General features: G+C 38.2%; 1 protein-coding gene and 2 long non-coding RNA genes across 3 annotated transcripts; all 3 read left to right on the top strand.

Moving 5' to 3' along the window:
• The first annotated feature begins 383 nt into the window (after nt 1–383).
• On the top strand, nt 384–2,974 carry LOC139946191 (uncharacterized). Its single transcript, XR_011787221.1, has 2 exons — nt 384–626; nt 1,453–2,974. It is a non-coding gene; the product is annotated as an uncharacterized lncRNA (long non-coding RNA).
• Nucleotides 2,975–3,304: 330 nt separating this feature from the next.
• On the top strand, nt 3,305–4,862 carry LOC139946185 (uncharacterized). The gene is made up of 2 exons (XR_011787220.1): nt 3,305–3,808; nt 4,655–4,862. It is a non-coding gene; the product is annotated as an uncharacterized lncRNA (long non-coding RNA).
• Nucleotides 4,863–7,290: 2,428 nt separating this feature from the next.
• LOC139946157 (nucleolar and spindle-associated protein 1-B-like) lies at nt 7,291–14,685 on the top strand. Its single transcript, XM_071943781.1, has 9 exons — nt 7,291–7,501; nt 8,670–8,822; nt 9,208–9,330; nt 10,319–10,736; nt 11,285–11,466; nt 12,657–12,731; nt 13,061–13,418; nt 13,852–13,950; nt 14,468–14,685. The coding sequence occupies exons 1-9, from the start codon at nt 7,415–7,417 to the stop codon at nt 14,650–14,652; spliced, it is 1,680 nt and encodes a 559-aa protein (XP_071799882.1). The 5' UTR covers nt 7,291–7,414; the 3' UTR covers nt 14,653–14,685.
• Nucleotides 14,686–15,421: the final 736 nt, after the last annotated feature.

The following is a 15,421-nucleotide window of genomic DNA, read 5'->3' as shown; positions in this document are numbered from 1 at the left end:
TCTCAGTCCTTATTATTATGGCCAAACGAAGAAAATATATATGTGTGTTCGCAAAGCAAAACAAAACAAAACAAGTTATGTAGACCCCCCCCCCCCCCCCACCCAGTTATGCCGTCCCCGCTTACCCCCACTCCTGACCCCATGCTCATTTCAATTTGGTGAAAGGTAGTCTGGCCTCCAAACTTGTATGCCAACCTGAATTATAGGTCACAATACCGAAATTAATGTAACAAAAAACTGCATACAAAATTGAATGGTTCGATCCAAGTTATGAAGCTCCCCCCCTAATTATGTCTTCCCGCCCACCCACTCCTGACCCTGCAAATTTTAACGGTCTCCTTGAACAGCGCCACCACTCACGTTAATGTGGTTAGGTAGTCTGGCCTACAAACTTGTATGTTGACGTAAACACCACGGTGGTGGAGAGGTTGTTTGCTAGACGTTTTGAAGCTGCACTGACGATTACTAAATTCCCGAATATCCTGAAGTTCAAGCAGGAGAATACATCCAAAATGTCGGGTATTTTGAGAGGAGTCATCACCAGATCGGTACCCACCGTGAGGTCCGTGATCACCCAAACACGTGGAATTAGAGCAAGCAAACCAGAAACACCTCTTACAACCGTGGTAAGTGAAAATAACAATCGACTTTTTTCAGCCACTCAATCAGCATGATCAAGTCAACTCGTCCTAAATTTGCTAAACTAGCTTTACCCATTTTCCCTCGTACAAAGTTCACTACAACTACAAGCAACTCAATGACAACAACACACCCAACAATCCCAAAAGACCGCATCGCAATCTTGGTTTTTTGGGGGCCTGGGTGCTTCAATTTAAGTTCCATTCATTGGGCAGTGAATTTTAAGTAGAGAAAAAAGTATATAAATGATTGATTGAAATTGAATGATGTCTTGATGAATGTTTTTTTGCTTGCAATAGACCTATCCATTAAGCTCCGCCCCATTGCGTATTGACCAATCACAACGCAACAAAGGTTCGACAAATCGCAACAAATAAGGTCCGACATGCGTGCGCGTATCTTGGCGCGCGTGGCAGAGTTGTGCAGAAAGGCATTGGAGAGCCCCATGTCTCACACGTGCGTTGTGGGCGGAGCCTACTGGATCTGTCTATTGCATTGCAGCGTTGCTATAGAGAAACTTTTTGAAGGAAGGGATATAAAAATGACAAAAAGACCCAATGAACTGCCTTGCCAAAACCATAATTTATGCTTACCAGAATAAAAGGTTACCAACCAGACAACCATGTCTCATGTACAATTTTTGACTGGTAATGGTATCCTTCTAACTAATATCTCTGCTAAGCAGATAGTTGTTAAGAATATATTTCTGCTTAAGAAATTGGCCCATATCTGCACTATAAAGAGTATTCAATAAAAAAAAATTGACACTGCGAGAGTAAACTTTGTAAATATGTATATTTTATTGTTTTACAGGAGAATGTAACGGGAATAACAATCATTTCACTGGGATGCTTAGCTGTACCCTGCTGGATCATGACACATCTGGAGGACTACAAAGCTCGTGATTAGGGAGAAGCAGCGAGCGAGTCTTAAAGTGAGTGTCTGCGAGTCTTCATAATGCACCATTGAAATGTACCAACAAACAAAATTAGCCAGCATTTGGACTTAGCTTTATCAAGTGCTGCTTTGTCTTCACCAGAAGCATTGTTCCAGCAAGCGACAGTTATGCTGTGGATTCCCTTGTGAATTTGTCTTCATTTCTGCACCTGTATTAACATTCTTGGAGAAGTTTCACGTTGCCGTCAAGTTCAGGACGCTTCACATCTCCAAGACTAGCCAACATCCTGGACACCATGAAACACAGAAAACTAAAAAATGCTGACTCTTCAGCTCTTACTTTTATAAGCAACTAAACAATGATCACATCTAATTCCGAATGATATAGGAGGACCATGTCCTACATTTTCAGAGCAGTATTAATTAAGTTCAAACGACAGAATCATGTTTCAAAATCGAATCTTTTCAAATCTACTTTGTTTTCAATTTACCATAAATCTTTCTGATACCTCCTTATACAATTGTAACATTCGTGTACTTGAGTACATTTCTGTCACATGCACAAAGTTCATGGTCTGTTTTCTCTTGAACAATTGTTTCGAAAAACTACAACCAAACAGATCTGCTAAGCACGAAAAATCTTGCTAAGAAGAAATATGTTGTAATCCCTTTAAACAGGACACAATAAATGCATTGCCCTGTCGCTGTTTTCATGCACTTTTCTTAGCAGTAGCTATTGCTTAGTAGATTTTTATATTTAAGTTATAGCAACTGTAAATGTTGACATTGTTGTTTAACCCTCCTACTGTTAGATCATTTAAATATCATCTGCCATGGTTTCGAATGTACGTGTACAATGTACTGTGTGTTTGTGTACTAACGACTTCACTGTACACAACTGTGTAACCATTAACAACCTGTGCAGTTAAATGGTCTATACATGCAAATGGTTGTTCAATTGACTAGAAAATCGCAACAACAGACAGTGGGAGGGTTAATGAAAGGAACCTGACCATTATTGGATAATGATTATGCAGAACGTCTACAAAACGATGATACACTTTACTGTTCAGTGACTTGTCAATTACATTCACAAACGGAAGTTTAAACATACCAAGAATAATCTAAACAAAGTCACTGTTTATTTTCAAATTCATCATGTTTTATACACAATTGTGCACACAAAAGGAAAACAAAATCATGAAAAGAATTGTGTTCTTAGATTTAATAAAATTAAAGAAACGTAAAAGTAAATATCACAAGTTAAAGACATTCAAGCAAATTGTTAATTGGAATAGACCTAGTACAGATCATGTTAATGTGTAATTTCATAGTTATAAAGATTGTGGAGACTCGCTTTGCTGTGTGGTTAATTGACATAAGTTTGCATGAAATTATTGTTTGAGTAAAATTATTAAAGGATGTGTGTGTATGAAAATCAGTTGTGTCACTTTATCTGTTCTTGTTACCTCTGCCCGTCAACTTCAGCAATAAAAGTACCTTTAAAAAAGTGCTTAATATTCATCTGGTAACAATGCAAGCTCTTTGTTATACTTGAAATTTTGAGTTCGAGCAATTTTAAAAAGCAAAATGCTGATTTTTTAGTACCCTCTTCATTTGATTGGTTTAATTTAAAATATTAAGTATCAAAAAGTATGCACCATTTCGTAACATGAACAAATGCTACAAAGAGTGTGACCTCGTTTGACCTTGTCTTCCGTTCGAAACAGGAAGTTGAAATGAAGAAAATCATTATTCCTGCGCCTCGTTTTGAGGTCTGAAAACAATATCATCTGGACTCGTCATGTAACAAAAACTAAGGATTAGTTTCAAATTCAACTTGTTAATTGTTTTATTCAAACACACGATGTACCGGTACATGTATGCAGCTAGCATGCATGCAGCGCAGAGAGATGCGAGACTGTCCCTGCCCCGCCTCCGTTGTGAGAGGCTGCATTTTGATTGGACCAAAGTGGATGCCAGTGACTTCCTCATTTTTTGTGAGACATGCGCATTTAATAAGTTTTCTCTGTCGGCCATATTTTTTCCCTGCAAACAAAAGTGTAAAACTCTATTGATTCAACCATCATCGTGAAGAGATATTCTGCCGGAAATATCTCATTATCCCTGCTGTATGATGATGTTTACGTCTGGAGCAGTATTTGGGCGTTTGTTCAGTGGACAGGGCCTTGTTCTTCGGCAACTTATGTCAGTTTCGAAGAGGAACATTCACAAAAGGAAAGGCGTGGTGGAAAACCCCATCTCGAAAAAGGTACGCACTCTCTCTCTCATGACTCTCTTTGCACATCATGTTTGTTAAATTTACATTATTTGTGTGTACATCAACCTTGTAAAGAGTTAACGTAAAGTACACCGTGTATAGACAAGTTAAAAAAAAAACGGAGTTTGTAAATGTGTTGTGTGGTTGTATTTGTAGGCTAGCATGCCTAGAGAAAGAAGAGTAAAACAAAGGACTTGCTTAAAAGATAAGTTAACAATACGATTCCGTCACGTGACGGTTTTCTTACTTTATAAGTGTACTGCCATAATGGTCACTTGTCAGTGTTTTTACTGCAGTCATGACAGTACCAGTAGTGTTCCTGCAAGCAATGACTTGTGATTTAAAGTCAAATGGTCCTTGTGTACTGTAATCTTTCTAAATAAATATTTCACTTCAACTCAAGCAAGATAATTTGTCAAATAAAAGTAAATCACATAAATTGTAACTAACTGTTGTAGGCAGGGCGAGGCCCAGGGGTTAACTAAGTTTTACTTTTATAGCAAATTTCTAAAGCACCCTCTTTGACACTATACAAAAATAGCCGACGCTGTTATGTTTCCAGTATACTCCCCCCCCCCCTGCCCCCAAGAAAAAGAGGGGGAAAACGGTCACTGCGCAAATAAGTGCGGGCCTAAATATACACTAGCTTCCTACTTACCACTAGGAGTACCAGTGACCGTCTAGGTCAGTGGTACTTTTTGTGCTTCCATGTCTGTTTGGTGAAGTGTTCTATACTGCTGTTTTGTTTGTAAATTAATATCATATTATGTTTTTCTTTGTTAAGTTTCAATATCACAGCAAATTTCGCTATCAAACAGTCTATGTTCTTATACACAGGATCTAACCCTGGCTGCAGTGACGTTCAGCTTTGGTATTCTAGCAATACCCACCTGGATCTCTGTACAATGGATGGGTGACGCTGAGGCAAAGTAAAACAGGAGGCAAGATGATTCAACAGAGTGGGGGGATTAAGAGGAGACTGGAGTATTGAATGCAAACAAGTCTGCAGTCTACTTACTGGGAAACTATGGATTCTTGATGGATGGAGCTCTCGACGTTGGGAGGAAGACCATTGCAAAACAAACATGTGTCATTCACCGATATGGTTATCTTTAACTGAGTCTATATCAAGTGGGATAGGAGTTTTTGGATGGTTTGTTTATTTGTAATACAGTGTATTTAGGTGGAAAGTAAAAAAAAAAAATCAATTTGATTTTGTTGCATTTGGACATGATTTGTGGTCAGAATGTTAGAGGTAAAAAGATAAAAAGATTTATGGACTATTTTAAAGATTTTTTGTTAGGCATTCCTAGTCAGTTCAAAATTTCTTGTTAAAAAACTAGACATTTCTATACACAACATTGAAGGTTAACTTCAATTGATGGTCAACTGACAGAACGTACACTAAACACTAAGATAACAACACTAAACATTTTCAAGGTTTCTGCATTGTTTAATTGCACACACAACATTTTTGAATTTGTTGAAAAAGTTGTGTTAGTTTTGATGGGTTAAGATCAGGAAACAATCTGTTGCTTGTTGATATCTTGTGTAACTAACTTCACACAATATTATTAAATTAATTCTGTCTTCATAGTTTCTTATTTAGCATGTGAACAAACAAAAAATGGTTTGGGGGTTCCAGAGATCAGGTTATAATTCCACCATGGTAGTAAAATATCACAGTGTAGCACTAGCTCTTTTATCTGCCAACTGTTCTTGTTTATTAATGCTTAAAAGTGTTTTCATTATTATAAAAACTGACAAGTGTTTGATGTTTAATTGAACAATTCTATGTTTGGTAAAATAAAGTGTTACTTGTTTTGAAGAATTCTAAAAACTACATGTTTCCTATTATTCGGTAATGGTTGACTGTATCCAGTTGTAGGTAGGCATTGCCATGTTGTCCTCTAAGCCTCGTCTTCGTCCTCATCATCTCTGGCTTTATATTCCTCGATGTGAGCGAGGAAATAGCCAAGTGGGCCCATGATGGCTGCTGTCATTCCCAGCATACCAACAGCTTGTTCCCACGATTTCATTGGGTCCCCACACTGCAAGAAAACCCAGACATGTTATATTACATCTCTTTAGAACATTTTGTGTTATAGGAGCTTTATTTATGAATTTGTCAGCTTAAGTGTTATCTCCTGAATTTGAAGGTTTTTTAGGGTCATCCTTCCTCCATGGTTACACAGGAAACTTTTACAGGCAACTCAACCAAGCACAGTGCATGCCAACAGGTCACTTACGCATGAGTAATTTTGCAAACATTGTCTTACAATCCCAAATCAATCTTCTTTTCTATAACTTTGTAGCCGGTATCATAAAAAAAAAGGGTTTGGCAACAGCCCTCCCATGTTAAAACAGCCTAACTCAAAAAATGTTGTTTCTTGTAAGATTTCTGGATAGTTTGGAGGGCTTCTTTTTTGTTCATTCAAAGTTATAAATGCATCCTATTGGATCTTCTCTGAATAGCATCTCGGACTCGTTGAACTTTTGTCCCTTTTTTGGCAAATCAACTTATCTCTGTACTTGCTTTTCTCAAAATGGAATATTGGGGAGTTGTTATATTTCCCCACAAATCAATTCCAGCCAACCGTGGTCATGCCGAGTAATGAGGTGACAATATCATTATCAAAACAATTTAAAGAAATATTTGATTATGGACAGCGGCATCTTATTTCAAGAAATGGATATATGGAATATTATAGTGTTAATACTAACTTTATATTGCTGATAAGACCGTGGAAAGCCAGACCTTGACCTTATTGAGGTAACATTACGAGATACTCTGAGGGCTGCTCTAGTCATCTTAAAGATGCGGCTACTCATGATGGCAGACATTGTGATGAATGATGAAGACTTCCTCTGAGAAAAGATTGTCTCAAGATGAACTTCTTCGATCAGAGATGTTCCGAGTTGAGAGCTAGCTTTTTGATACGTGCACAGTCTTCATAATCAATGACAAGTAAGTTTTTGTTTGTTTTGCTTGTAAACATTCAACAGGGGTGATGGCAACTTTTGCACGACGCTTCATTGTCTGCGTCATCGCCAACGCGCGTAAGGGCCGCAAATGAGTGACGTAACAATGCGCATCCACGGCGAACGCAAGTGTGGGGTGGGGGCTCAATTTCGCAAGCACCTAAAGTGAGCAGTCGGAGTCACACTTTACTTAGCTAACTTTGGTTTAATAATAAGGAACATTAAATTATTCATGTTTTTCTTTTCAAGTGATGATTTGTGTGGTTTATCAAAAAGTTGTCCGATTATGATAAGCCATAAAACCCGGCCCATCCCAGGCCCGGGCCCAACATTCGAAAAAATATATAAAAACCAAAGCTTGAGGGCGCTCGACCTTACCATCGACTTGCAAAAGCCGTCGGTTAAATAACTGACCAATCACACATTGCCAATGATTCGATCAACCGCGAATCAACCATTCACTGATCACGTAGCGGGTCTTTTGAACCTTCAACGGCCAGTTCAGTATACATTGCTTTTTCACGCTGCTGCTGCCGCTGCCGCCGCGAAGTTGGAATACAAATTTTTGCAAAATTGAATTGGATTTCCTTGTGAAGATATCAAATTGATAACAATATGGAGGACTTGACTGAACTGGACGGAATGAAACGTGCTGAGCTGCAGCGTCTTGCGAAGAAAGCTGGGATAAAGGCAAATATGAAGGTGAGAAAACTGATCATTTTTTACTTGAGACAACTCGACTCGCCCTACCATTCCGCCAATAGCCGCAGCAAAGCAAAGTCGCCATGACATAGATCCTCAGAGTCGCCCCTATTTCATTTTAAATTACAATTATTTTGTTTGCTTGTGTTTATTTATTTTGTTTTTAAGTTGAACATTGAATGATGTCATTAATAGATGTTAAAATGTTCATAATATAAATTTATATTATTAATATTTATTATGTTATATTTATAATACTTTTTTTATATTATTGATATTGTTATTTTTTATTGGCTGTTTTGTTTGGAATGGTGAATGAAATGCCTTGAAATGGGGATTGAAATGTGAAATTAATGTTTTTGGTTTGTTTTTTAATGATGTTGATTAAAATTAAATTAGTTGAAATGACTTTGAAATGTGAATTGAACATTGAATTTGAATTGAATGAAGTGTGAACTTGTATTTTTATAATTGCGATAATCGTAACCCTCCTCCCGTCGGGAGGAGGGTTACGATTATCGCAACTAGTATTTTTATAGCCTATGTAATTGTTAAAGTTAAATTTTAATTTTGAAAACTTTTCTTCATTCAATTCATTCAAGCCCAATTAAAACAAAAAACTTCTTAACATTAATTCATTTGATTGAATCGTTGAGTAATTGGGGTGTAGACCAACCAAGGTAACTGGGGCGTTTGCCAAACTAATTTCCCCAAAAATATTATTAACATGATACCCATCATGCATGCCCATGCTAGGTTTGTTCCGCTAACGCCTCCGCCTAGCGTAACAAACCTCCGAGTCATGTCATAGTTCTTGGACTAGAGTACAGGAACCTGCCATCTATTATATGCAGTTTTGGCGAATACAACTTAATAATTAAATCGATATTTAAACATGTTTTTTTGTCAGCTCAGGGATTTTTTCTACATTGAGGCCTATTTTATAAGCTTGCATAAAAACCTGCAAAACTCACCACAACAATTGTCAATAGTTTGACTTACGGTAGTTTACATAAAATTAGCTTTGCATGAAGAGAGAGAGAAGTATGAAACTATCAAACAGGCTATTTGATAATTTAGTTTTTAAGCTTAGATTTTAAAGCCTTTATACTTAGTAGTTCAAACAGTACCTTTTCACTCAAATTGATCTGAATAATTGTGGTTACAGACAGATGCAATCATTGAAGAGCTGAAGAAGTACTACACCCAACAAGGATCCCTTCCTCTAGATGGAGTGTCGAGTTGTGACGACAAGAGTGGAACAGAGTCTTCTGCAACATCAGCATCAGCATCAGAATCTGCAAGCTCATCCGCTAATGAGGTATTCAAAAGTCTCTACTAGCCAAATGGGTTTTAAGCAACCTGGTACCAATTTCACAGAGCTACTTTTGAACAGGAAATATTGCTTAGCAAAAATGAGCGGGATTGCATTGCAGTCATAAATGTGACTTTACTATGTGACTTTATCTTATTCTGGTAAGCATAATTATTTTGTGCTTAAACAGCTCTATGAAATTGTGCTTAAACAGCTCTATTGAAAGGTGTGATTCAAAACTGTTAAGCAACCAGACTTAAAAGTGGTTTTATGAAACAAAAATTGATAGTTTGTATAACAAAATGTGTGTGTATTTATTACTTTGTTGTGATGATATAAAACAGAGTGAATGTTCAGTGTTTAATTCTTGAATGATTCTTTTTGTTGCCAGGAACCAGAGGAGACAAAACCCAGTGAAGAAGCCCCTCCCAAGAAGGTAGTACGAAAGGGAAGGAAGGGCCGCAAGAGAGCTAAGGAGATTATCAAGCCAACTGTGGTAGAGACGCCAGAACACGTAAATACAAAGTCTCCATTTTAACTAAAGTAATAATCATCTCAACTAGCGCGCTATGCATGAGGTTTCAAGGATACTGACATGATTAAAGGGAAGGTACACCTTTGGTAATTACTCAAAACAAATATTAACTTAAAAACTGACTTGGTAACAAGCATTGGAGAGCTGTTCATAGTATAAAATATTGTGGGAAACGACTCCCTCTGAAGTAAAGTAGTTTTTGAGACAGAGGTAGTTTCTCACTAAAATAATAAAAGACTTCTTGCAAGCAAAAAAACTCGTCTAGCAAGGGTGTTTATTCTTTCATAATTTTCTTACAACTTCGATGGCCAATTGAGCCCAAATTTTCATAGGCTTGTTATTTTATGGTTATGATGGGATACACCAAGTGAGAAGAATGGTCTTTGGCAATTACCAAATGTGTACAGTGCCCTTTAAGCACTTTGGTGTAGAAAATGCAAAGGTTTCTTTTGACACTTTTATGCGCCACATCCACATGAAAGTGTGTGAAAAAGCATATCATTTCTAAGGTAACAGATGGAAACTGGCAACAGTCAAAGTTCACATGCGGCACAAACAAAAAGGTTAACAAATATATCATAGAGGATCTGAGATAAATAATAGACTAGGTCTGTATCCGAATTGGCATCTACAGCAACGGCTGTAACTAAGGGTGTTGCTAAGGACGTCCCATACCTCAACATAGGATGACGTGGAAATCTAGCTGTTGCTGCCAATTCTGACACAGCCTTATATCTGGCAATTATGAGCCTCAAATTGTTACATCATCTGCATGAATTATGCAACTTATCTTACTACACAAATACCCTCCAAAAGAAAAATATTGTCTTTGTAGATCTGTAACTGCGGAATTCTTTCTTGGATGTGTACTTGATCTGGAGCAATCATTGTCGTTCATAACGGTTTTCATTCACAAGAGAAAAATGAAAGTTGTTTTCATCTGAAAATTCACATTATTTGTTTGCAGAAAGTAGCGACTCCTGCAGTTACTTCACCCAGGCCGCTAAGGCGAGCCACAAGAAGCGTAACCCCCAAGACGGAAACTACATCCCTTCCTGAGGCCACCTCTGAACCAACCCTCCAAAAGCAACTAAGGAGAACGACAAGAAGCGTCACCCCAAAGACCAATAATGCACTCCCCGTCATGACCAGCCCCGCGCCAGCCGATCCACAGCCGCTGCGAAGAGCCACAAGAAGCGTTACCCCTAAAGGAGACAGCACCCTTTCCGAGACTGTCTTGACACCCCCTGTTGCTGCTGTTACTCGTCGTAGGACCTTCGAGGTAGAGCAGCAGAAGGAGGAGGAGGAGATGACCGTCATTGAGAGTGACCCTGAGATGAAAAGAGTGATCATGGCTGAGCTGGAAAAGGCGGCTGAAGAACAGTGTAAGTGTTTAACCCACAGATTCTAGTTATCCAAAGTGCCTTTTTTTAAATTAGCTGTCAAGTTGAGTTGCTCCTTTGTGTAAACACATATTGTTTACACTTCCGTAATGTTCCATAATGTTTACAATTTGTTTTTACTATAATTTTTCACCTTTTATCTGTTGCTTTGTATTTCAACCAACAAATGCATCGAAGTTTATAAAGTTGTTACTTTCCTTGAGGCTTTGACTACACTAGATACTTTCTTCCTCTTACCCTCAGTAATATTTGCCAGTAAGCTGACCAACTATCCCCAACTACTCAACAGTTGCAGGTTGTTCTATGGAACACCTGTGCACAGAGTGATCTGCGTGTTAACTGTGACTGTGCAGATGTCCTCGCCACATGATATTATATTTTAGAACTGTATAATTGAAATCATGTAACGATAATGGTCAGACAGTAAGAGGGCAACAAGACTCAGTGAATTGCTTTAAATCAGGCTTGCTTCAAGTAACTTTTTAATGTCCAGATTTTGACAGGTTTTTTTAAACTTACGAATCCAACAGTTGCTCTCCAGAGTAAAATTCCCAAGCCGAGGTCAAAGGTCATCAAGCCCGTAACCCCTGGCAACAAGGACTGGTCCCGCATCCATCAGACCAACTTCAATAAGATGGAGTCAATTGATGACTATCTGGCACGGAAGAGAAAGAGAACGGATACTCTGTCGGCTTCAGTCAAGAGGGCAAAGGTCAGTCTGATTGAATTATATATGTTTGGGATGAGATTTGACATCAATTCCACGCTTGGAATTACAGGAAAGCTATGGCCTTGTTGCCCTGGTCTTGGCCTTGGTGTCCCTTCAAAAGTTTCCCATCGACTTTCAATGGAAGTGCCCTTGCAAAATAAAAAATGGCCTTGTCCTCTCACAGATGTGGGGGAAGAAGACTATGACGTTGAGTTGTAAATATTTTGTATATCAGTTTTGCTTGTCGGTTTTTCTAGCGTGCATTTTGTTTTGTTCCGGGCCTAACAGTTTATAGATCCATAAAAGTTTATCTGTGAGATGAGGAAAAGAGGATTTTGACTCCCTGCTGCAAAATGTGTTAACTTTTCATCTAGTCATTCAATGATTTTTGATGTTTCTCAACCATATGTATTTCTACCTCTAATGTATCTGTGCCCCCCCCCCCATCTTTCTTGATCTTCTTTCCCTTGCTCTGGATATATTCTTCTTTTCAATTGCTTTCATTGTCATATATTTTGTTGGTTTCTTATTTGCTGTATCACATCATGCATTTGCTTTCTGAACTGTTTTTGAATGATGATTTGTCTGTGATAAATGTAAACAATTGATTTGATGTTGCTTGCTTGATTGTTTTTATTTCTTGTTTTCATTTTATTCCCTTTGTTGTATTGAGGTACACTATCTGCTTACAACCTGTGCTTCCCCACAAACTATACAAGCACAGCCACTAGAGACTCAAAAACTGTGTAGACTTGATATTTATTGAATTACGTTGTAACCTTTTTAGAATTGAATGATTGAAAGGCTTTTTTACAGACTGTTTCATGCTCTACCCCACTACCCCTTCCTGTTTGTGTCATTTTGCTGATTTATAAAATTGCATTGTTATATTATGGTTTTTATATTGTTAGTGTAAAACAATTTTCATATCCTGATATACACCTGATGCTTTTGAAATTGCTGAGCTGAGACTTTAGCAATTATTAGTTATTAAATAGGCCTAGATAATTTTTAATTATGTAGAATCAGAATGTAATATTCAACTGCATTGTGTTATTGTAATTTATGGTGTGTGTGTTAATAGTCCGTTAAGTAGATGTACAGTAAACAATTAGTATCGAGAATTCAATTCACACCTCATTTCATCCAATCTTGAATCTAACTCACTATATTTCCTGTATGCACATTTATAGCTAATTGCTGATGAAGCCAAGGCAGCCGTTGAGACCCTGACCACACATCGCACACCGCAGTCTACTGCCAAAAAGGTAAACTAAAAAGACAACCCCTATAGCATAAGGGCCTAATTTGATAGAGCTGCTTAACCAGAAAAAAACTGCCTTAGCAATTTCTGCTTAGCATGGTACCAGTCGTAGATAGTACATACGTGTACGAGTTGGTGTTTTGGCTGGTAACCTTATTTTGGTAAGCATAATTTTACGGTGTTTAGCTACTTTTCAGGCTTAAGCAGCTTTATGAAATTGGTCCCTGTTTAAGAGCTTGTAAAACAACTGGATGTTGTACATAATGATACATAATCCTGTGGAAATAATATATTCTTACATATATGTCAATTTTGTTTTCCTGAAACCAACAGGCAGCCAAGCCAGTCTCCCGAGCCCGCCCTGGCAACCTGACCTTCATGTCGCCCAAGACATCCCTGACAAAAAGTCGTGCTGCCAGCACCAAGACCTCGACAAACAAACCGTCAATCCTCAAAGGCACCGCCTCCAAGACAGTGACCTTCAAGACATCACGTCTGAAGACCCCTACAAGGGCCGCTGTGCTCCTCGGCGGTGGAATTGAGCCCAAATTGAAGAGAAAATCTACACCGGGCCCGAGAAAGTCTGTGTCGGTTCTCGACGCTTCAGCCAAAAAGATTGCAGAGTTCTCTTCGAGAAAATCACTTGGGGACTCACGGAAGTCAATTGGAGAATTACGAAAGTCAATTGGAGGTAAGTAGCTTTGAGTGAAATGCTTTAACAGATGTTCTTAAGAATAACCTGGGCCTCATTTTAAACCTCAGCTTAGACTCTGGGTTGGACACTATCATAAATTTTGGAGGAATGTTGTTCGCGTATTCTCAACACCAAACAAAGCCAAGAGACAGAGCCTAAGCTAAAATTTCGAACAAAGCCCCTGGTTTAAACTTGAATACTCCAGTTGTCTGTATTTCTTAACTTGCGTAAGGCCTTAACAAATATTAACTTAGGCTCTGGCTTGGGCTTCATCAATTATTTGTATATGGAGCTTTTAAATTGGTGAAGAGTGCCAACAGAAGAAAACGGCATCGCTGGCTGTGGCCGCCATGATTTTTAAAGGCCTGTTCAAAGTCATTGCCAATGAATAAAACCTTAAATATGTTTGTTTTTCTTTTCTTTTTTTCAGGTGCCATCACTCCCTTCAAGTCTAGTCAGACCCCAAACAAGCCTTCTTTTGACCTCAAAGCTTCCCTCAATAAGCCACTCGGATATAAGCCCCACACTGGTAAGTTCTGGAATCAATTAATCAACCCTGTTTGTCAACAATATGGACACTTTATTGTGATTGTGCATTAGTCATATAACCTAAAGGGCATTCATCCTTAATGAACAACTTAGGTGGGGCATAACATTAGATTCAGTGAGAGAATGTCATGTTTCTTTACAGACAATTTGCATTGGACACTATTTTTGATGCCAAACAATGGCAATGAGCACGCGTTTGCACTGTAACGTCGATTCTCAGCCAATGATAGCATTTCATTGTCTTTAGTAAAGGGACTGTTTTTGGTTTGTGACATCATATGCAAGGGGTCTAATACACGTTGGATCATAAGAATGCTATGCTATTGGTTATAATCAAGAATAAAGCAATTGATTAAACTGATAGCCCTTCCGCCATGCCAACATATTTCTTGGGATGGGCTAATTTAATCAATGTTTTCTTTAGTATGTTATTGATCATTGCATGAGCAACACGATTAATATATATATTCGCTTCTGTTTTGTTCTTTGTCAACCAGGTAAGCTGAAACCCCTTCAGGTGTCCACTCTCTACAAGACAACGACATCGAATATCCAGAAAGCCAAGGACACATTGAAGAAGCCAGTACTGAAGACACGTGAAGATAGACGAGCAGGAGCTAAGCAGAACCGGGCAAACAAAAGAGCAAATGTACTCATGTCTCGACGAGGTATCAATGCTTAAATTCAACTTTGTTGCAGCTGTAAAAAAAAAACAGAGAAAGCTTTGTTCATCCATGACTTGAATACATAGGCACTATAGGGTTCTCCTTTAACAGTGGTCTGCTGCCTAGCCAAACGTCAGTTAAAACATCAAAGGACCGGTCGAAATTCACTCCAAGTGGTCCAGCTGGCTAGTTCAGTGTTGAAAAGAACCCCTTTTTTACATGAAATATGGTGAACAAACTGGCGGACTCGTGAATGACAACTTTACTGGCCCTGTTGGCTAGTCATGAATAAATTTAAAGGTAAACTCTCCACTAGCAAAGAGGAATTTGTATTGATGAGATTCATGACAAACTGTGGCTCCTCTCAACTTGGGTAAATTGTTTGCGCTATAAGCGTTTGTTTTAGAATTCTGCTTGGAAAGCAAGATGACTTGCATCTATGAATGATCAGAGTTTTTATATGGCCGTGCAAACACCACTAAAAATAGCAAATGTGCAAGGACACAATGTACATTGCCTTTTCTGACTTGTTTTGTTTCGACCGACTACCATTAGACGAGCATTCGTAGTTATAGTGGGTGTTGTTTCAAAACGAGTGAGTCTGTGTCCCTTGCTGTAGTAACTTCGTGTTTGACATCATTTTCAAATAGTACATCTTTATTTTAAATTGCAGCTTTGTAAATTTGTGTACATAATGTTTTTTTAATTTTTTTTTGTTTTTTTTTATAACATAATTTTAAAGAAAAAATCACCCTGTACTTGTTCTGAAGAAAAAGACAAAGGTGT

This window comes from Asterias amurensis, chromosome 1 (assembly GCF_032118995.1).
Source record: "Asterias amurensis chromosome 1, ASM3211899v1".
NCBI lineage: Eukaryota > Metazoa > Echinodermata > Asteroidea > Forcipulatida > Asteriidae > Asterias > Asterias amurensis.
Note: the sequence above shows the minus strand (reverse complement) of the source record. Positions and strands in the feature narration are given on the sequence as shown.

Bases quoted from the DNA above. Each gene is read 5' to 3' on its own strand.
- LOC139946157 (XM_071943781.1), top strand. From the start codon at position 7,415: ATGGAGGACTTGACTGAACTGGACGGAATGAAACGTGCTGAGCTGCAG. The intron at 7,502-8,669 runs GTGAGAAAACTG...TTGTGGTTACAG, and splicing joins GGATAAAGGCAAATATGAAG to ACAGATGCAATCATTGAAGA. The intron at 8,823-9,207 runs GTATTCAAAAGT...TTTTGTTGCCAG, and splicing joins CAAGCTCATCCGCTAATGAG to GAACCAGAGGAGACAAAACC.